Source organism: Chiroxiphia lanceolata, chromosome 18, assembly GCF_009829145.1.
Source record: "Chiroxiphia lanceolata isolate bChiLan1 chromosome 18, bChiLan1.pri, whole genome shotgun sequence".
NCBI classification, from domain to species: Eukaryota; Metazoa; Chordata; class Aves; order Passeriformes; family Pipridae; genus Chiroxiphia; species Chiroxiphia lanceolata.
The window spans coordinates 5,417,178-5,438,307 of NC_045654.1; the positions used below are offsets into that span (position 1 = coordinate 5,417,178).

The 21,130-nt window shown below is 41.7% G+C and overlaps 1 protein-coding gene across 3 annotated transcripts; it reads left to right on the plus strand.

Annotated features, from left to right (window-relative positions):
* The first annotated feature begins 28 nt into the window (after positions 1 to 28).
* Positions 29 to 17,518, plus strand: KLHL22 (kelch like family member 22). Of its 3 annotated transcripts, none has more exons than XM_032706253.1 (7): positions 29 to 133; positions 9,467 to 9,736; positions 10,646 to 10,811; positions 11,836 to 12,554; positions 13,692 to 13,884; positions 15,100 to 15,333; positions 16,360 to 17,518. In XM_032706253.1, exons 2-7 carry the CDS (start codon positions 9,510 to 9,512, stop codon positions 16,735 to 16,737), a joined length of 1,917 nt encoding a protein of 638 aa, XP_032562144.1. In that variant the 5' UTR covers positions 29 to 133; positions 9,467 to 9,509; the 3' UTR covers positions 16,738 to 17,518. The 3 variants fall into 3 exon arrangements, with proteins under 3 accessions (XP_032562144.1, XP_032562146.1, XP_032562147.1); XM_032706255.1 differs by having other exon boundaries at positions 42 to 133; positions 9,484 to 9,736; XM_032706256.1 differs by lacking the exon at positions 29 to 133 and adding an exon at positions 9,915 to 10,059 and having other exon boundaries at positions 9,648 to 9,736.
* The last annotated feature ends 3,612 nt before the right edge of the window (positions 17,519 to 21,130 follow it).

Sequence of the window (21,130 nt, forward strand, 5' to 3'; positions counted from 1 at the left end):
GGCACCGCCGCACACCGCGGGCGCCACTGGGGGCCGCCCCCACCGCCCGCCCCGGTTCCGGCCGCCGCCGCCCCTCCCTCGCCCGGCGGGTTCCGGGTGGCCCATGAAGGCGGAGGCGCCGCCGCCGCTCTCGGTAGGTGCTGCGGGGGGAGCGGGGCCCCGGGCAGGGCTCCCCTGTGCGTTCCCCCAGGGGGCCCAGCGAGCCCCCCGGAGCCTGTCCCGGCCCCGCTCGCCGCGGGGGTGCCCGGGGGGGTAACGGGAGGGGTGCGGGGGCAACGGCCAGGGTGGCGGCGGGGCCGGGGCAGGGCGAGCACCCCCCTCACCCCGGGCCCGGCAGCCCCTGGCCGTGGTCCTGCCGCCCGCACCAAGCCCCCGAGGAGCCGGCAGGGCGAGGCCGGGCCCCGCGTACCTGTGCGGGGCTTTGCCCCGGGCTGCCTCACCTGCGGGGGGTGAACAGGTGGGGCCACAGCGGGGCTCGGGACCTGCAGAGGCGTTTGCAACCCGGGAATAGAAAGTAAGAGCATAACTGTGTTCCAGCTGGCTTTCACCTCCTCGTCACAGGGTTGGTGGAGAGCCAGAGCCAGGCTGCCCCTTTCAGTGATGTGCAAGCCCAGCTGTCCCTGATGGGGAAATGTCAAAGTTACGGGGTAGAACCTCACAGATCTCGGCATTAATGTGGCGAAGAACGTGAACAAATCTGTGTTTGATAGAGAAATCAGAGCTGGAACATGCTGGAAGAGGCCTTTGCTCTCTTCCAGGTCACTTAATTGTTGTACTTGTAACTACTTTGTAAGTTTTTTCCTCCTTGCTTTTTAGAATATTAAAGAGTCGTGATTGATTTAAGCAGTTCAACAAAGCAGGTTCGAAACATTGCCAGCTAGCCGAGTCTCTCAAAATTCATTGAACATATACAGCTGACTAATTTATAAACTGTCAATTTTGACATAGTTGTTACTTAGTAAAGAGTTTAATCTCATAGAAGCCTCATTTAAAAAAAAAAAAAAGTGTTGTTCTTATTATGGAAAAGACTTTAGGATTTCTGAGGGGCTTTCTAAGAATTCTTGGGATAATTAAAACAATTCTGTCAGAAGAACATGTTCCTGAGATTTCCCAGGTCTATCTGGACATAGCACTAAACACTGTCTCCTGAGTCTGGAAAAAAATGGAACTTTATTGGTAGGCCAGTTGTTTTTAGGGTAAACACCTTGTCTAAATGTTGTTGGTTAACAGTCCTTCCTTCAAAGACAAGCAGCTGCTCCATCCAAAACAGAACATGTCTATTGAAAGACTTAGATGACAAAATAAATCTTGTTTCAACATTAGGAACAAGAAAAAAAAACCAACGTAGTAAAAGACAATCAAACTCTTCAAATGATGCTGAAGCCATAAGAGAAAGCATTTTAGCACTGTATTAATTTTTGTTCTCCTTATGGCACTTTTTGGTAGCACTTGGGCCACAGGCCACCTCCCAAAATGCACAACAGAAAACATTACAACTCGATGAATTTGGGTAAGTTGCAAACTTGTTATGGATAAGGCAAAACATTCAGCTTAGAAAACTCCCACTTTTCAGGTTATGCTAGGGAAAAATCATTTAAAATATCCATATATTTAAATATAGATATGTTTCATGGTTGTTTTGCCATATACACATTAAATATGAGATGTTTTAATCTTGATATGTCTTAGAAATAACTCGTAATAGGCTTGGGGGGGAAAAAAAAAGACAAAACCAAAAAAACCCCAGGTGTTTTCTGAAAGGAGTGAATGCCAAAACTTGTGAGTCAGCGTAGTTCGCAAAAGCAGTTTGCCAAGTCACACCTTTTGGTTTCCTCCCACACTCCAGCTATACTACTAATGCTGGAAACTGAAAATGGCTCAGAAACTCAGCCCAGAGTGTGTGATTGCATATTTCCATTAGTGATGTGAAGGAAGATGGTGGGCACAGGCCAGGGGAAGTGTGTCATCATTTGAACGTTCAAAAGTAATGCTGAGATATGATGTACTACCAGATAGCCTCCTTTCTTTCCTTTTCAGGGGATCTTGGTCAAAAGGAGTTGTTTGGGTTGTTTCTTGTAGTTGTAGAAGGTTCCTAAAGTGAAATATTTCAGAAAGAAGATCTATTTTGCACAGATGTGAATGCATAGAGAGGGACAATTCTGAAAGAAGCAGTACTGAGCAAAGCTTCTGCCTTTCCTTCACCCCCCTTCTCTTCCATTTTTCTTCAAATGCACGAAACTGGCTTAAGTCTTGTCTACACATAATTGTGAACTCAATTGTCTTCTATGTACCAAACAGTCTCACAAGTGCCCATTACAAATTATCATGTAGTTGGTGAATTATTCCACTATTTGCACTCCAGTTAGAACAAACAATAGTTTTGCTCTTCATTTTACATTGATTGTGGCATCACATTTGTTTTCTGAGCTGTTTTGGCAGGCACCCAGCTGCCTCCCCTTTCTGCACACTCCCTGCCTAGCTGATCTGTTTGTGTGACCCCTGCCCTGTTAAAATGTGGTACATAGCCAGGTTCTGCCTCTTTGCATCTGCAGCCCCTCAGACTCAGTATAACCAGCATTTTGCTCTAATCTTGCATATTATCTTGTCAGGCTTTCAGCTGAAGCCTGCTTTAGATCCTAACCCTTGTTACTCCCAAGGAAAAAATGAAGATGTGGGAAGCCTTAGGGCACAGATATTAAATTTCCTCCAGTGCACTACGACTTTTAAGGGCCCTAATGTATTTGGATCACAACCAGCACAACACACTGGTTGTTCTGTGTTAGGAAAAAGCTGTGATGAATATGGCCTGCAAGAAAGAGGACAGAGCTGCAACTGAGGGGCATCAGCAGACTTTGAGTGGACCAAGAGGAACTACATAAATTTCAGTATCAAAAGCAAAGTCATGCACCTGGGTCAGAGTAACTCCATATACTGGAGACAAGCCTGGCTAGAATTCAGCTTTGAAAGAAGAGAGCCTGGGGCTCCTGAGGAGCAGCAAGTTGAATATGATTCTTCCAACAGGGCCCAGCTTCGCACTAGGCTGTATTAGCAAGAGCACAGCCAGTAGGTCATGTGAAATTATTATTTCCCACTCTATTCAGTACTTATAAGTCAAAAAAATTTGAATACACCATGCCCAGCTTTGAGCTCTTACTGAAAGAAAAACTGAGAGTTCAGTGGAGGAACCACAGGGGGCAGGAGCACGTACAAGAAGATACAAGCACATGCAAGGCAAGAACACTGGGTTTGTTCAGTACAGGGAAGAAAAGGATAAGGTCAGAGTCAGTTGCCATTTTTTAAGCTAATGGCTACAGGAAAACAGAGCCAAACTCTCCTTTGTGATGCACAGTGCCAAGGGTGAGAGGTGAGTGTCACAAATAGTAGGGAAAAAAATCAGATGGATAAAGAAGAAAACAAATCTGGTGGTTAAACAGTCAGTTTTCTGATTATTGACAGGGATGGAGAGTTTGCACTCAACAAGGCTCTCAGCATCCTGACCTGATTTTGAAGGTTTCCCTGCTTTGAGCACAGATTGGACTAGAGACCTCCCAAGTTTCTTTCCAGTCTAATTTATTCCACAGTTTTAAGAAAGCATGGGACCCCCACCAAGCTCGAGCCACCTGTCCATATGGCAGCAAGCTAAACAGATTTGGATACCCGACACCAGCAAGCTCTGGTTTATTTTGGGCACAGCTGATGCACAAGAAAATATCACTATCTGCGTAAAACACCTCTTTGTAGAGATGTAACTGACAGCCACGAGCTCTTGAATACAAAAATGTCTCAAGTTTCCATAGAAACTAACTTGGATAATCCTTCCTGCATCCAGCCATTTCTCTACAGTAGGGAATCAAGGCTGTCAGCACAACTTTACCAGAAAACCACCCCCAAACCCACACATGCACCACACAATAGGAGCATCACTCTGTGACCTGGATGCTGGTCATAGAAGGGGTGAATACTTGGCTGGGTGTGTATCATACCATGTAACACCAATATCAGACTTCAGCACTCTGGATTATCTACACTGAGTTTAAAGCACAGGATCAGTGCACAGACTATGTCTCACCAGAAAATAAAAGCTGTGTTAGCTATAATGGCAGCACAGAAACTCTGTGGTGTAACAACTGCTCTGCACTTAAACATTCAGGTAGGACAGACCCCTCCAGCACATCTATTTTGCCATGCCATTAACTTTTCCCCTCCACGCTTCTAGCTGAGCTACTCCATTCCTATACCTTTTGTTCTTAAAAGAAGCAGGATTTTCAGTGAGCACAAGAGCAAGCCAGCATACCAGTTTCTCACCATTTTGCCATTTGAATGATCAAGTTACAATCAATTCCGTAAATTCCTCCTGCCCAATGCCAAATTCCTCAGTCATAAGCCTCATACCTTTGTTGTGAAAGCAAGTATTCTATTGTTAATCAGAGAGGGGATTTTGTTTTTAAAAAATTACCCACAACTCTTTTCATGGGCAGTTAAGGAGTTATTTCAATTTAATAATCAAAAGCCTTCTATTTTTTTTCATGCCAGTAGTCTGCAGAAGCACGTTGTGGAAATGGAGTTTGAATACCAGACAATCCCACAGAGCTACCAACAAGTCACTGAGATACTGCAGCTTCCAGTGTGTCCACAGCTTATTACCAGGGACCACTAGTGAGACAGTGCACTTTGTATATAATACAGGAAATAGAAGGAAGTACTAGATTTCCTTCATGGTCCCTCCATTGCAAGGCATGGCTGCCTTCTCTTCATTCCTAAATGGAATCCAGATACAGAATACAGAAAATTTCAGTCTACTGAAAAAGAGCAGTTTTCTGTTTCTAGGTACCCCTGAGGGTTTTGCTATTTATGGGGGATTTTTGTGTCTCTTTTGGTTTTTTAGCTCCTTGATTCAAAGTGACCAAACAATGAAAGTCTTCCTACACTTGTCTGTAGAAGTGCAAATACAATTACTGACCTCATTTGCCTCCTTCCTCTTTATGTACTGGGCACTCGATTGTAATACCTTAAAGTTAATCCCTGCATAAACCCATGTCCTCCAACAGACAAATGCAGACCAACATAACTGCAGGCTCAAATACCTTGTGCAGTCAACAGAGAAAACGTCTAGTCTGATTTTCTCTGCAGTTTCAAAGTGGTTGGAACAAGGACTTGCCTTCCCCTGTTTCTGGAGACAGCATCCCACAGCACATGAGACAACACTTGTTCTTTACTACTGTTGAAGAAGCCCAGTGAACCCAAGGAATTCCTCATCTTTTCCATCCTAGGGTTAGTCCTGCAGTACTTAGCCACTGAATCCCATGTTAACAGCTAACCAGTACTAAGAAACTTGCACAAGAGGAGAGGGGAAAGAAAACACATTACTCAGATTTCTGGGAACTTGGCTCAGTCACAGAGCTATAGTTTCTTAATAAGAGAAGTAAGAGAGCAGAGAGGCCTCAAAAACAGCCTTACAAGCAAAAAGCTGACAGTAGAGAGGCTCAGGATAGAGGGAACCAACCTGTTCTCTCTCCATTCTGAACTGTCCTGCTTGCATTACATTTAGGTATTTTGCATGTTTGTTTGTTTTAATAAAGATTAAGCAAAAAAAAAACAAATTTGAGGAGGTAGGGTTAAATTATTTTGGGCTCAAAATATATGGTGTATTCAATACATTTCCTTTAATTTTTAACACTGGTGGACACTGACAGTGCATAAGAGTTCCTAGATACCTTTACTGTCATTCCCCCCCCCAACTGGTACATCACACATGAAAGAGCACATTTCCACTGTTTGGACTACCAGAGTTTTAGACAGTAACAAAGGCACAAAGCACACAGATGATGGTTAGACCACACAGTTTGAGAAGCAAGCTGCTGTGCTAACAGCAGTATCCCTCCCCAGAAAATTTGTAGTCAGCATTTAGAACTATACTGAGAGAAATACACAAAACTATCAGCTCACCAAGCACACTGCATTTAATCCAGAAAACTCAAACACCATAACCAGCCCCCTTTCCTTTCAAAGAAACCCACAACACAACCCCCCAACCCTGCTTCAGCAGCTGCTCTTTGTAACTTCCCACCACCCAACCCAGCTGCTCCTTGTGCAGCTTTTACAGAGCTGAGTGCACTCAGCTGAGTGAATCTTGCCAGTCATCCCCCACAGCCACTTCATGGTCCTCTACCAGCTCCTAAAACTACCTAGATTGGAGTTAAGAGGCTTTCCTTGGCTTCTGGCTCAATGAGGACTTAACCACCTATGTCAGTCAGACACCATAGACTAATACCACACATGCTCACCTTTAATTTGATAGCTTGGGAGCAGTTTGTTAAAATGATTGGAGTTACCACTGGTTAAAACTATGACAATAGACAGGTATACTTATTTATGAGCCTTGGAGCCCAGATTAGGACAGTAGGGGAGTACATGAAACAGCACAGAAGTTCACTGAATAGCCACAGTGTGATTAAGAAACTTCACATATCCATGTACAAAAAGAGCTTATGAGTGCTGGCAACTTTTAGACCACATATACTGTACCCACTCAGTAGTATGCAACATTTTTTCCACAGCACCAATGGCATTTGACCTACACATCCAAAACTGGTCAGTGGCAAATAACTGTGGATGGCAAAATACTCATGGGTAGCTATAGAGAGTGGTGGGTTTCCATATTGTAGTGTCTCTGTGCTCCAGACACACAAGACAGCTCTTGAGTTGATGTAGATGCATGAATGACCACCCTGAGGGACATCCAGCTCACCAGGGCCAGCCAAGGTACAAACCAGGGGCAGAACCTGAGAACAGGAAGTAGGGACTGACAAAATTCAGCAAGTAGATTCTACCAAATATCTGTAGGCTCAGCTGTTGACTGGCCAAAAATCAGCTGTGGAGGATGATTCAGCTGCACTCCCAGCCTCTGTGTTTGACCACACTGGGCTTACCACAGCTCTGCTGGAAGGACTGGTTTGTTCAGCTACTGACGACAGATGTGGTATAATTCGAGTTCATATCTACTAGAACTAGCAGTGAGATAAACTCCCTGCAGATCTCCAAGACAGCCTCACTTGTCACTGAAATGCAGTGCAGATACTAATGCTCCTATAGGCTACAGAATCCCTGAATTATCTTCTTATCTTTTTTTGTATTTATTTATTTTATTTACTCTCTTTCATAATACCATGTGATCTTCCTGGTTCCAGTTACCATATTTTTAAGATAGGGTCCCTTCTGGGGCTTTACTTGCTGTGGGCTTCATCCCCTTTCTGTCACTCTTAAAGATTGTTTGGATACGGAATATTCTGAATAGTAACTGTCTACAGTCATATTAATTAAAAGTAGATAAATAAAAGCTTGGCATGATTATACAGGTTTCTCACCCTACCCTGCATGTATCTCTCTCTCTCTGGAAAGTGCTTCCCCTACAATACACTTCTTGCTAACCCTTGCTGCGGGGTTTCAGTGGCCCATGTCGTTTTATTCTCTCTCATCTCTCCCCAGTCTCTCCTCCACCAATGACTACACTGTATGACACACTGTAAGATTGTATCAAAGGTCCTGACGTTTCCCCTGCTCATGAAAATTCTTTGAATTCAGAAAACAGTTCGTTTGTTACTTTCACTTCTGCTTTTTGATACAATGATTTTACTCTCATAGAGACTTCTTTTGGTACAGCTCTCTAAGAAGAGGAAAAGATGTAACCTGTTTTGGAGCATTAACCACATTAAACTTCATTAAGAGAGTCAATCTGAATCAGTTCCTCATTTGAACCATATCTCACCTTACTTTGGTTTTGCTGCATTTATTCCCTTCTGGTGAAATGGGAAATTACTGATCACCATCTTGTTACACTCACTGTTTCAGTTGCCTTTCTTACTATATTATCTCCCTTGCTTCAATCCATCACTCTTAGTAGTCCCCAGGAGCAAATCAAATGATACTGTAATGTTTTGTCTGCTTTCATTTTATTTCTAGGAAAAGCATCAACCTGTCATGAAAAATAATCCATTACTCATCTCTTCAGCTGATGATGGATAGTTTCCCCTGTATAATTGACCTGAGTGCTCTCCAGAAGGATGTCTCACCAGAGCTCCTGTTCTGAGCTGCTGTCTTGGTTTTGCTGGCAAAGAGCAGACAGGCATTAATACACTTTTTAAGGGATTTTTCCATCCCATTCACCATGCAATAACACTTAGCTAGCTAACCTATTTTTTTGGACAGTGTAGGCTAACTTCCCTCAGGCAGCACAATAAAGATTTTCATATTTCTTGGTGGCATCCAGGTAGCTCCTTCCTCACTGCCCATACACCAAATACCTGCATCACTTTGAGAGATTTCCTATGCTGCACTTGCTATCTGTGGCTGGCACAATTAAACAATGGTTCTATTTCTTCAGTGTTTGTTTGGATTTGCTGGGTTTGTTTTGCTTTTGCTTCCCTGACTGCTGATAATCCCTTGTGACTGTCCCTTGTGCCACTAAGCTATTTCCCAGGCCGCTGGAGGAGAGGCTGTTATAAATATGATAAGCAGCCATATCAGCTCTGTTACTTCCTTTTGCTAATTTGGGGTGTTTTTTAATGTGCTCTGACAACTGGATAGAGTCTATAAGCTGTAACTGCTACAACTTCTGACATCTTCAAAGACAATGGAAAGGGTAAATTACAGGATGGTAGAAGAGGACTCATGAGATTTTGAGTGCTTAACCGTAGACACGAAACACAATCACTTCCAGCCAGCTTTTTACAGATGTTTCCCCATGTGCTGTAGGGTTCCTTTCCACTGTGTCAATGGCAGCCCTAGAAAAAGGTACAGGATGGCCCTCTACAGTGCCTGTGCTGGAGGAAATACCTTCTGGATGGAATCACGGGGGAAGTGGAGAGCAGTTGTGCACAGTAGCTTGAAGTTGTCACGATAGAGAAACTCACAGTATACTGTATTTCATACAGTATTTTACAGAATTACAGTTAGAAATGTGCTCAGCTACAGAAAATGGAAAAAGCAAAGACAGGGAGAGGAGAACTCTCTGATTCTGTGGTAAGATATCAAGAGAAAGATGGAAGGTGCAGTTTATATTGCAGCAAAGTTCTCTGAGGATATAATTTGGAATTTGTCAAAAATTCAGTCTGTTTTTTAATTATAAATGATGCAGAAATGCAAAAGAAACAAGGGGGTTTGGTAGTGGGTTGGGAAATGAAACTCTTGCTAAGAAAAAAAACTATCCCCATATGATACCTACTCTGGCTCTTGGACTGAAAACCCGAGAGGCAGAATACTTGTTTGAAAAACCATGTTCTGCCACTTTGGTGTGCTGATGTCCATCTGCCTATTTCCAGTATCATAATTCAGAATCATTTCTTCAGGGTAGAACTGTGTCTCCACTGACCGAAGAGTTGCTTTGATTTATTTTCTGTGACGGGCAGGGGTCAGAGGATCATTTGTAAAGCAAAAGCCACAAACCTTTGCTGATTCTGTTGTCTCACAGATTTCATTCTGCTACAGCTGGTGGCTGAGCATTTTTGCCTGGGATGGCGGAGGACCAGGAGCTGACTCAGCCACACAAAGCTCAACTCGAGCCCTCCCTCCAGCAGCGCACCAGCAACACGTACCGCAGTGCCGAGCACTCCCAGGCCCTGCTCAGTGGCCTCGTGTCTCTCCGGGACAGCAGCATCCTCTTTGATGTAGTTCTGGTAGTGGAGGAGAAACCCATTGAGGCTCATCGCATCCTCCTGGCTGCATCCTGTGACTATTTCAGGTACCCCTCAGCCCGGCAGTAACGAGCACGTGTCTGAATGTTACTCAAACCTGCGGCACCCAAATCTTCTGTCTTGGCACACTGCTTCTGGATCTGAAATCAGACCCATGAGACGGAGCTGACTGTGTTTCAGTATACTAACTATGGCTTTATTCATCTCTCTGTTATTTCTCTACAGAAATAAAGCTCTTGTTCCTGCACACTGAGCTTACCTCCACTAAATTCACTGCCTGTGGTACTTGGAGGTTTATAAAGAGGAGAGACTATCTGAACAGATGCCTTCTGCATAAGTGCACTCTGGCTTTTAACATATCCTTAGCATTGTAAGACTTTGCCCATTGTGGTGATTGTTTCATAATACATAAAAAGTCACTGGAAGTGGGTCACTCTGTTATGTGCCCATAGTGTGACTGCCTGTGCATTAAACCAGGCATTACCCAGTCAATTTGATGAGTAGTTCCTTGAAATTACTTTATTTCCATAGAGCAAAGAAACAAATCAAAGGCAATCAGACAAATTCTAACTGGAGGAAGAACTGCTCTGGCTTAGAAAAAATTGCTACAGTCCCAAGTCCCTCTGTTTTAACTCTTCCTCCACACCCAAAGTATCTGCCTTTGACCATTGACTATCCGTATGTACTGGGCCTGTATTTAAGTCCTTCAGGTCTGAACTGTAACTTTTAGGTGGCCCCTACTCTTTTCCTGCAGAATGAAGAGTTACTTTGGTAGGTCCTGAAGGCCTGTACTCTTTGTATCATTAGCTTAGAGAAGAGGTAATCCCATAGAAGTGTCTAGCTAGGTTTTTATCTTTCTGAATATTTTTTATGTTCCCAGGACAACATAAGATAAGCAAACTGAAAATAGCTTCAATGCAAATCTGCCATAGCATGTGCCATTGTCTGTTTTGCAGAGGAATGTTTGCAGGAGGACTGAGAGAGATGGAACAAGAAGAAGTTCATATTCATGGCATCTCCTACAATGCAATGTGTAAAATCTTGAACTTCATTTACACTTCTGAGCTGGAACTCAGTGTGAACAGTGTACAGGAAACCTTAGCTGCAGCCTGTCAGCTTCAGGTGAGGTACTGGGAGATGTGACAAAAAAAAGGCAAGAAACAAAAGCAACAATGAAAGAAACAGAAAATATGGATATCTGATTAGATCTAACCAGGGGTGAATAAGAGCACGGGTCTGGATAAGGATTTCTGGGATGCTGTAGCCACTGGAACTAACTGTGGAAGGGTAGGAACAATGAATGAACAATCCTTGGCACATCTCATTTGTGCCAAGGATTTCATTACTTATAAACATTTACCATTTCATCTAGAGGACTATTTCATATAGCATTCCATTCTCACTGAAGCTTATGAAAGCTTCCCTGGAACTGAATACCTCTGGCCTATGGTAAAGGACAGACTTTGCTGCTCAGAAACTATTGCACTGCTCAAGGTCTTCCCCAGTTGAATCCACAGGCTCATAACCTGTCCTGACCCCTCGCTACAGGAAATCCTACCACTGTAGTTTCTAACTAAGTGCAGGGTTCACATGCCTCTAAGATAAGTATTTTTCTCTTATTTCCCCTGCAGCTAACTGCTGCACAAGGCTTTGGTACTTAAACTTTGTGAGTGCTCACTTTGATTGGTTTTTACACACTTGGCAGCACTTTGTTAGCAGAGGGGCTCTTGGACAGCAGTTGTTTGCTTGCCAGTAATTCCTCCTGCCAGATACAACTTCAAGTTGTATTCAGAAGACAGTACTGAATATTCATTTTCCTTTCCAATGGCTTCTTGTGTTCTTGAGTGATATATTTGTTACAGATACAGTCTGTTATATAGTATGCCTGTAGGGCTCTGAAAGGACAAATACAGAGTGCTTGCAATACAGTGTGGCTAGAAGTTCTGTGTTATGATCTTCTCTGTACCCATGTTGAGTTCTTTTTCTCTGCAGAAAGGTGAATAGGGTACCAGTGAACATGGTGATCAGGCTGTGAGGAGAGCAGTCATCTTGAGGAATTTTCTTACAGTCATCCCAGGCTTCTGTCCCGTGTCTCCCAAGCATGAGGCAGATGGTGTCTGAAATGAAAAATCTCTCTCTCTCGCAGATTCCAGAAGTCATTAAGTTCTGTTGTGATTTCCTCATGTCCTGGGTAGATGAAGAGAACATCCTTGATGTGTACAAACTTGCTGACCACTATGACTTGAGGCATTTGAGTGATCAGCTGGACTCCTACATTTTGAAGAACTTCACAGCTTTCTCAAGGACACAAGTGTACCGACAGCTACCCTTGCAGAAGGTCTACTCCCTTCTCAGCAGCAACCGTTTGGAGGTTAACTATGAGTTTGAAGTTTATGATGGAGCACTTTTTTATCATTATTCTCCAGAACAACTGGAGGCAGATCAGGTCTCCCTGATGGAGCCCCTTAAGCTACTTGAGACAGTTCGTTTTCCTCTGATGGAACCCCAGATCCTGCAAAGGCTTCATGACAAATTAAGTCCATGTCCTTTAAAAGATACAGTTGCAGATGCATTAATGTACCACAAGAATGAATGTCTTCAGCCAATGCTTCAGAGCTCCCAGACACAGCTAAGATCAGAGTTCCAGTGTGTAGTGGGATTTGGAGGGATGCATTCTACTCCATCCATTGTCCTCAGTGATCAAGCCAAGTATCTGAACCCCTTGTTGGGAGAGTGGAGGCACTTTACAGCTGCACTAGCCCCCAGAATGTCCAATCAAGGGATTGCTGTTCTCAATAACTTTGTATATTTAATTGGTGGAGACAACAATGTAAGTGGTTTTCGAGCAGAGTCAAGGTGTTGGAGGTAAGATAAGGATAATCCTGCTATCATTTTTATTGCCACTCTGTTGCCTGTTTCTAAGTCAATAAGCCAATAGCACAGTCAGTACCCTTGCTGGTCAAAAGATTAGGAACTGAGCAGGAGCCTCACTGAAAGAAAACACAAGAAATGACCCTCGTAGTAACAGAAAGCATCCAGCAGTGCTTATGAGACAAAGCCAAGCCTGGCAGGGTAGAAACAGCTACTCATTCAAGAGAATTACATGTGCTACTTTCTGCCTTTTGGAGGGGGGAAGGAACAAGGGTGTGGGAACCAGTTATGAACCTAGAACTCTGGGTAGTCTGGATGCTCTTGAACTAGGATTTTCTGGAAATCCTCTTTGTGTAGTTTTTGTCCCAGTGCAAAGGGATATAGCAACCAAACAGGGGTTTTAAGTAAAATTCTATTACAAATAGATTTTCAAGAATCAGTGTGCGCAATAGCAACATTCCAGGGTCCTTTTATAGTAGTTATTCTGTGACAGGGAAAAGAGCAGGAGGAAGGATCAGATTTAGACCTTCATGCTTATTATATTGCAGAAACAGATATAAACCCTGTTGTCTTTATATTGTGGTCATTTTTCCTAGTTTTAGCTGAATTGCTCTTATTTTATGGCATGCATAGTTTCACTTCACAAAGAGGTTTTTTTGTAACTAAAATTAGCAGATGAGTTAGTTTGATCTAAAAGTGAATCATGAGATTCACTTTGAGCAGCAGATATTTGGGGAAAAGAATCAAAGAACCCACTACATATTTATGCCCTTCTTGTACTCTTGAGGATCCAGATTTAGTCTTTGTGCTATTTTTAGACTGTTTTAGCTTGTAGAATGGCTCTGTGCAAACAGAGACTTTGATATGTAACCTGACAGCAGTGTGTAAGATAATGGAAAACATAGGCTTTTATAGCATGATTATGTCAGCTAAAATACATCTTCTAAAAATAGCATAAAACAACATTGCTAATAATAAAATGTTGACAATGCCAGATTTCACTTTGCTTACAGCTGAGCTCAATCTCAGCCCAAGACAGAGCAGTAACCCACATCTGTGGTGCTGTCTGGTATTCCAGCAATGATTCCATGGCTGTACAGATAACTTTCTTTGATCCCATTCTTTTACAAGGTACGACCCACGGCACAACAGATGGTTCCAGATCCAGTCCCTGCAGCAAGAGCACGCTGACCTCAGTGTCTGTGTTGTGGACAACTATATATATGCTGTGGCAGGCCGAGATTACCATGAAGACCTGAGGGAAGTGGAGAGGTATGACCCTAAAAGCAACACTTGGGAATATGTGACACCTCTGAAGAAGGAGGTAAGGAGTGCATTAGCCACACACACAGTACTACAGTTCCCCTTCCTGATTAAATCTTTTTAGATTAGTTTTTCTCATGTGTAACTTTAAATTTGCTGATGTTCAGATGGAAAACAGTAGCCTCTGTGTATGGGATAAATTAATTACAAGAAAATAACAATATATGTAAATTACATTTTCATCTTAAATGCTTATTTTTCGTGGGTTTTCGTTGGTTTTGCCTGCACCCTTATTGTGTTAATCCTTAAAAGTATTTAAAATTGAACACGTAACATGAAGGAAACTCCCATTTCTCCTGGGCAGGTAAACTATGAGGCAGAGTAGTGCAAGTTTCTCACTTACAGTCCTGACAACATGATTTACTCCTGATCAGAAGAGATAATTCCTCAATAAGAAGGAACTTATAAACTTCCTAGTTCCTGGACACAGAAGTGAGATTGGGTAACAAGTTCTGGAATTGGGATTATGAGTGAAATGAGTTCTAAATTCTAATGCTGCTAAAAACCACAAGAATTTCCATTTTCAGGTTAAAAGTGCTGCGAAGAAGCAAGATAAATAGAGACAACTGCTTGATGAATCTTGGTTAGGGATGAAAATTAAAATCCTGAGTAATCTTTCAAGAAACTATGCTGATTTCTACAACAACTTCTAAAATTCTTGGGCCAAGTGACCAGCACAAATAATGCCTCATAACTGAGAATCTTGGGACAGCTTAAAAATAAAAATATTACTGCATTTTACAAAAGGTTTGCAGAGGCAGAGGAGGATAAACAGCTTGTATGAGGTCACAAATAATAAATGTATCAGTGCTGAAAATATAAAAAGCCTGAAGATTCAATTGAGTGCTACTAAGTAGAATAACTTGCATTCCTGATAACACTGCTTGTATAAGAAAAATCACCAACAGAAAGGCTTCCAAGTAGACTAGGGAGAAAGTTTATAGTATGAATGATCTTCTAATCGAGGAACACTAATGAAGGAGACCACTGCAGTTCTGGAAATTTTAAAAATTCTAGTGTATTCAGAAATTCTTATGATCTTATAGAAACTTATAATCACTTAGAAAGAATTGTCTATAAGAAAATCCTTTCAGATTTTGATCTCTGAATAATTCATGAATAATGTCACTCCCTTAATGTCTATTCCATACCTTGAAACTTGGAGAAATACGTAAATCCAGACCTCCACCTCTTGCTTTCCCTGGTGGTGATGCAGGTTTACGCCCACGCGGGAGCGGCGCTGGATGGGAAGATGTACATCACCTGTGGGAGGAGAGGAGAGGACTATTTGAAGGAGCTGCAGTGTTACGACCCAAGGACTGACCGCTGGGAGGTTTTAGCAGATGGCCCAGTGAGACGAGCTTGGCACGGGATGGCTGCACTGCTGGGGAAGCTCTACGTGATCGGGGGCAGCAACAATGATTCCGGCTACAGAAGGGATGTTCACCAGGTGAGAGCATGTCATACCTGTGTCTTCCTCGGTGGAGTCTCTCTTCTGGGTGCTGGCACGCTGCTGTAATGCCTTTCTCCTACTAAGTGTGCAAATAAAACTATCTGCCCAGCAGTGGCTGCTGCAGCAGCTCTCCCCCACTCAACTGCACAGCTTGCAATTTGCTGTTTGCCTTGAACACATTGTCTCAACCACAAAGCATTAAAGCTCCAGCACTTGGAATTCTTATCAATTTTAAAATGTTTTTGATGGAAAACGTTCATTGGCATGCACATACCTAGTAAATAGCATATCAACTAAATGGACTTAGTGTTGTCTTCTCATATGCATTTTTTCTAAGTTGAGGACTTCTGAATTACCGGTGTGTAATTGCAGGACAGAGCTGTTAAGGATATGTTGGATGGCCATTGAATGTACAGTACCTGATGATAAGTGATGTCTGGAGAGAATTCTCTTGAATCTTATTACAGCTTCTAGAACTGGTAGAGACTTGAAAAGAAGACACAAAAAGTAACTGCTCTTACACAGCCAATGGAAATGGCAGAATTAAATCTAGCTGAAGAGTGTGTCTGAATGATAAAAAGGTGCTTACAAGTGAAAGCAGTTATCCAAGTAGGTACCCAATGAAATCTAAAACTCTCCAATGTGTGGTGCAGAGACAGCTTAGCAGGTTTGTTATATTTGTATGTTCCAGCATATTTTTTTCTTACGCTAACAGATGCATTATATCTGACCTTATATTAACACGTCTCCAGCTTTTTCAATTTTGTGTGCATTTTTGGAATGACATACAGCTGTTACTCCAGCAGCAGGGTCAGAACTTGTGATTCAAAGCTATGTGGCAATTATGCACAATCTTCTGCTGAGTACTATACTTCTACTACACAGTGATATGCTCTCTCCACTATCAACACACTGTCAAAAGATGGATGATATTCTTCCTAAATAGTTTGCCATATGGCTAGGCTCTGTCACTAGGATACAAGTTCAATTTTGGCTAATCTCTTTCCTTTTTTTTTTTTGCAGGTTGCCTGCTATAAGCCAAGCACTGATCAGTGGACAAATGTGTGTCCACTTCCTGCAGGACATGGAGAACCAGGCATTGCAGTCCTAGACAACAGGATTTATGTCTTGGGAGGCAGATCCCACAACAGAGGAATCCGCATGGACTATGTCCACATCTACGATGCAGAGAGAGACTGTTGGGAGGAAGGACCCCAGCTGGAGGATGACATTTCTGGGATGGCTGCCTGTGTCCTCACGTTGCCCAGGGCTATTTTAATGGAGACAGAGAAATGGCTCTCAGAATGGCACGCAGACCGAATGAAGCATCACCTTGACTTTCCGTCAGAAGTTATGAGCGTATCAGACTGGGAGGAATTTGACAATTCAAGTGAAGATTAGAAAACTTTAATATTTATTTTTTTGCCAGTGGATGAGGAATTTAAGGGTTGGAGAAAATACTTAAAGAGATTTTATATGTCTTTCTTATATACGTAACTCAGTATTTAAAGGTTTTAAATATAAGTGTTGCGCACAAAATGCCATTCACAATCAGTATCTACCCATCTGCAAGTGTTCTGCACAAAAATGCACTTACAGGCAGTACCTGCCCACCTGCCAGAAAGCAGCATTTTTAAAGTAACCACAGAACTGCCATTCCCCCCCAGTTGTATAGAGGGTTTTTTGCCTTTGAAGGAGGCTTTTCTCAACCTTCAGCATGGACAGAAAAAAAGGCACAGAAGGCTCAGCTTGACTAGCTTCTTTCCTTCCAGCTTTTAGCTTGAAATCGCTTTTTGAGATTTTAATTTTCCTTTTCTTTTTGGTAATAAAACTTCCCAGCCAGCTTAACACAGAGAGGTGACACCTGGTGTCCCTCTCCTGTGCCAGGTGTCAGACAGCTTGATTGGTTTTTCAGCAAGATTGAACATACAGAAACAGGAACAGTAGCAAGAAAGTCTGAACCTTCATCTCATCTGGGCATGCAGCCATCCTTGTAACTGGGAGAGAGTCTGTGAACTGACACCCACTCCTGAACTTCTATACTGCAAGTTCTGTCAATGCAGTGGAAAGAAGATTTCTAGAAAAAAACTCTCTGTACAGAGTGTGGCAATCTCATTGTTCCACTGTCAGACACATTTGTTCTCAACCATAAATTAATAAATCCTTGTCAGAACTTTTTTAACTGCTGTCTCAGTTTTATTAACAGTGATGTGGAGGCTGAAAGCTAGAGAGCTTAATTAGATCCTATAGTACTACTACAATATCAGTGAAGTTACACCAGCCTGGGAAATGGGCAATTTCTTCATTCTTTTATTATATGCTTTAGAAGAGGATGAAGAGAACAGAGATTGGTTTGCCACAGCAAAAGAAAAAAATAATGAGATAACAAGAAGTATTGAAGATGACATTGGTCCAAGACCCTGCAGTAGTTGAACTAATGCCAGGAGCTACAGTTGAGAAAGATAAGGCATAGTAAATCCTTCCTTCATGAGGCCTTAAAATAATTGGTTCCTGACTACCATATTGCTTAACATTAGTTTAGAAGCTGATTGAACTAGTGTGATACCTGAATAGTGTGAGATCTTTCCTCTTGGAAGGGTGGGAAGTAATCAGTGCTACAAGTGCCACCAGAAAGTCTTGGCAAACTACCAAAAGCTTTTAAATCTTGTAGCAATAACGGGGTTGCAGAAGGGCAAAACCAAAGTGACAATAAGAATGATTGTCAGGGGTCATCACATCACAACAAATACTGGACTTCAGTGCTACTTCAGACTTGGAGTGAGTTCCTGGATACCCCATTACTTGGGGATATTCTGTTATGGAAACAAAGATGTTTTCAAAATGGATCTTGGTGATTCTACATTAGTAGAATCTGGGCTTCTGGAAAAAGATTAAAGAGTATTTGCGCACTTCTTTAAATAAGTTCAACAGCTTTTCCTTGGTAAGAGGGGCTTTTGTTGAAATTTTTTCTCCAGCACAGTCAATTTTCACCTCAGTTTCTGAACCTTTGCCAATTGGCAAATAAAACAAAAGACCTGGTAACTGCAGGAAACCCTGTTTATGAGCTTTTTCAGAAAAATCTTTTTTTGATAATGAACTCTGCACTGCACACAGAGTCTGGAAATACAGACTGCAATATTAGAGACTGATGAGTATTTCTGTTTTGCCTGAGGAGTTACTTGTAATGTGTAGGAAATAAATGTAGCTCTCAGATGTGAGGACATATCTAAGCCCAGACAGCTAACTCAATGTAGTGCATTTTCCATTTTAACTAGCACTTCTTGACAGACAGTGATACCCTATGTTATACAAAGTCACAGGGTTATTTATGCTGTGTACATAAAATGTTATTTAGCCTCTTTCACAATGAAAAAAGAAATAATCATTCTTTGTCTGGCTCCTTTTCCTATGTGTACCACTAGAGGGTATAACTTACTATTACAAATAACCACGCTGAGAGGCTAATTCTTAGATTACATAGAATATAAGATGTTCATGAGTAATTAATAAGCCAAAGAAATATCTTAAGAAAACTCGTGGGGGAGCTTTCCAGCTTCTACCCTGTCACTCCTTCTGTGTTTGAATACTGATTTTTAGATAGTCAGCTCATCTGTTACTCCATTTATCAGCGTATGCAATTTTGTGATTGCATTATTCATTAATGTTGCAGTTGGGTGCTGTGCAAAGCAAATCAATATAGGGCTTAGAATGCAGTTACAAGGAAATTACTTTTCTTAAATCAGATGATCATCTACCTTAGTGCTGCATTATTTTTTTTTTACTTACTGTTATAATATCCCTAAGCTACATGAACTAAACCTTAGGCAGTTATTATTTGATGAAAACAAAACTTCTGTTGCTTTCACCCCCAAAATTTCTTTACACTTGAGCATAATGGGACTGATGAAAGTTACAGTATGCACTATCTTATTTGCATGTGTTTCATTTAGGTATAAAAACACAGAGTTTAGCTTAGCTCAATTGATCCTAATCATTTAGCAGTAGCTCATTTTAGTCCAGCATGTACCTTTACAAAATAACACATAGGCTAAACAATAATAAAATTGCTTTGCTTTAAAATCGGCAATTTTCTCTAACTTGGCAGACATAAAGCATTTCTTGTTTACTACAATTACCTATATGAACAAATTGCAGGAGAGATTACAGATTGATTACAGAGCTGTAAATATTATTGATCCTATCAAGAGTGATGCTTCAGGAACTGAGCCTTCAAGAGCCCACTTGAGCTTTCTGTTACCTCAAGAAAAACGTGTACTCATAGGGATTTTCAGCTGATTCCATATTTTTTTATTTATAACTTCTCTGATGTCCTAAATGTGTCAATCTTGTATCTGACAGTAAAAAGCATTAATTTTTTTACAGTAAGCCTGAGAGTATAACACAGTATAACACAAGACACTGTAGACAGATGGACAATGAACTAAGAAACCTCTAAGTTATTTCTGGTCTGTAAGAGAACAATCAAACAGCTCTTCCAGAAGTGAGTGATCAAAATACCAACACTTAAACTGCTGATGCATTAGGAAGTCCAGAAGAATAATAATTAGGTTTCTTGATGATCTGTTTTCCTATTTCCTGCTAGCACAGAGGTAAAGCTGTACAGGCATATTTGCCAGATTTGTAATTAGTGGGCTTGTATCCTGAAGTATTTCTGGCTTCCACATTTGCAGAAGTGATTGTGGTTGCTTCAGTTTTTGTTTCATAACTGCTTTCACTACTGTATTTCTTCTCCAGCTGTCTACCTCCAAATCCAACATATTCTTTCCCATTTCCTCATAGTTTAAATTAGGGTCATTAATTTTGCATTGGAAGCATACCCAGTAGCTGATTTGAAACAAAATAAGGATTCTCATTCTGTACCCTTGACGGAAATTTACTTCTCCTTACTTAGAGATCAGCCACACCTACAATTTATTTGGCATTCAGCCCAACTGATGGGGTGCGAAACTTCTGGTGAAAGGAAGAAGGAGCAGCTGGGCACAGGGAAAGAGGTACAGGACCTTCTCAAGGGAATATTCTGCCAACTGAGGTTTTATTTCATCAGCAGCTGATGCTCTCTGAGAGCTCCACAGCTCCTCCACAGTGCTACAACTATTTGTCCGTGCTTTGAGGGTGGAAGCTGCCAACAGGTAAAGTCGAAGAGCATAAATGTATTTACATGTAATAAAAAGGTAAAGTGGTACCAGACTCTCATCCATTCTTCCTAAACCAAATGCAGTTGTGGGGATGTAATACACCTGAAATGACCGTCTTTAGTCTAGGAAGTTGAAGCCCAGTCTTATCAGCTAACATTAATGATCTTGAACAAGTCCCCTTTTTCTCATATGGAAGTAGAATGTGGGATCTTTTACCTAAAAGATCTGTTCTAGTTTAACCACAGTTATTGAAAATGAGGGGGGAATCACTTGAAGGATGCACACAGCCCACATACATACAAGATCAGAACATCTAAATGTGGCACTTTCTTCCAAACTGAAAACCTTTCCATGCCTTAGAATCCTCTCTAGGGGGGAAGGTGGGTGTGCTGGTTCTCCACCATCAGTCCAGCCCCATGCAGTACTGCACAAAACCCAGTTATAATTAATATTATTTATTTCTGACATGTTTCAACTCTTTTGATATTTTAGTATTATCCATGCAAAACGGAGGCAAAAATCACTATCTATTTGATCTACTGCATTTGATTTTTATTTTAACAAAAGTTGTAATTCAATCAAATGCAGCAATAGCAATTTTTATTTCCTTTTTATATACTAAATCTGTTGCTAACTTG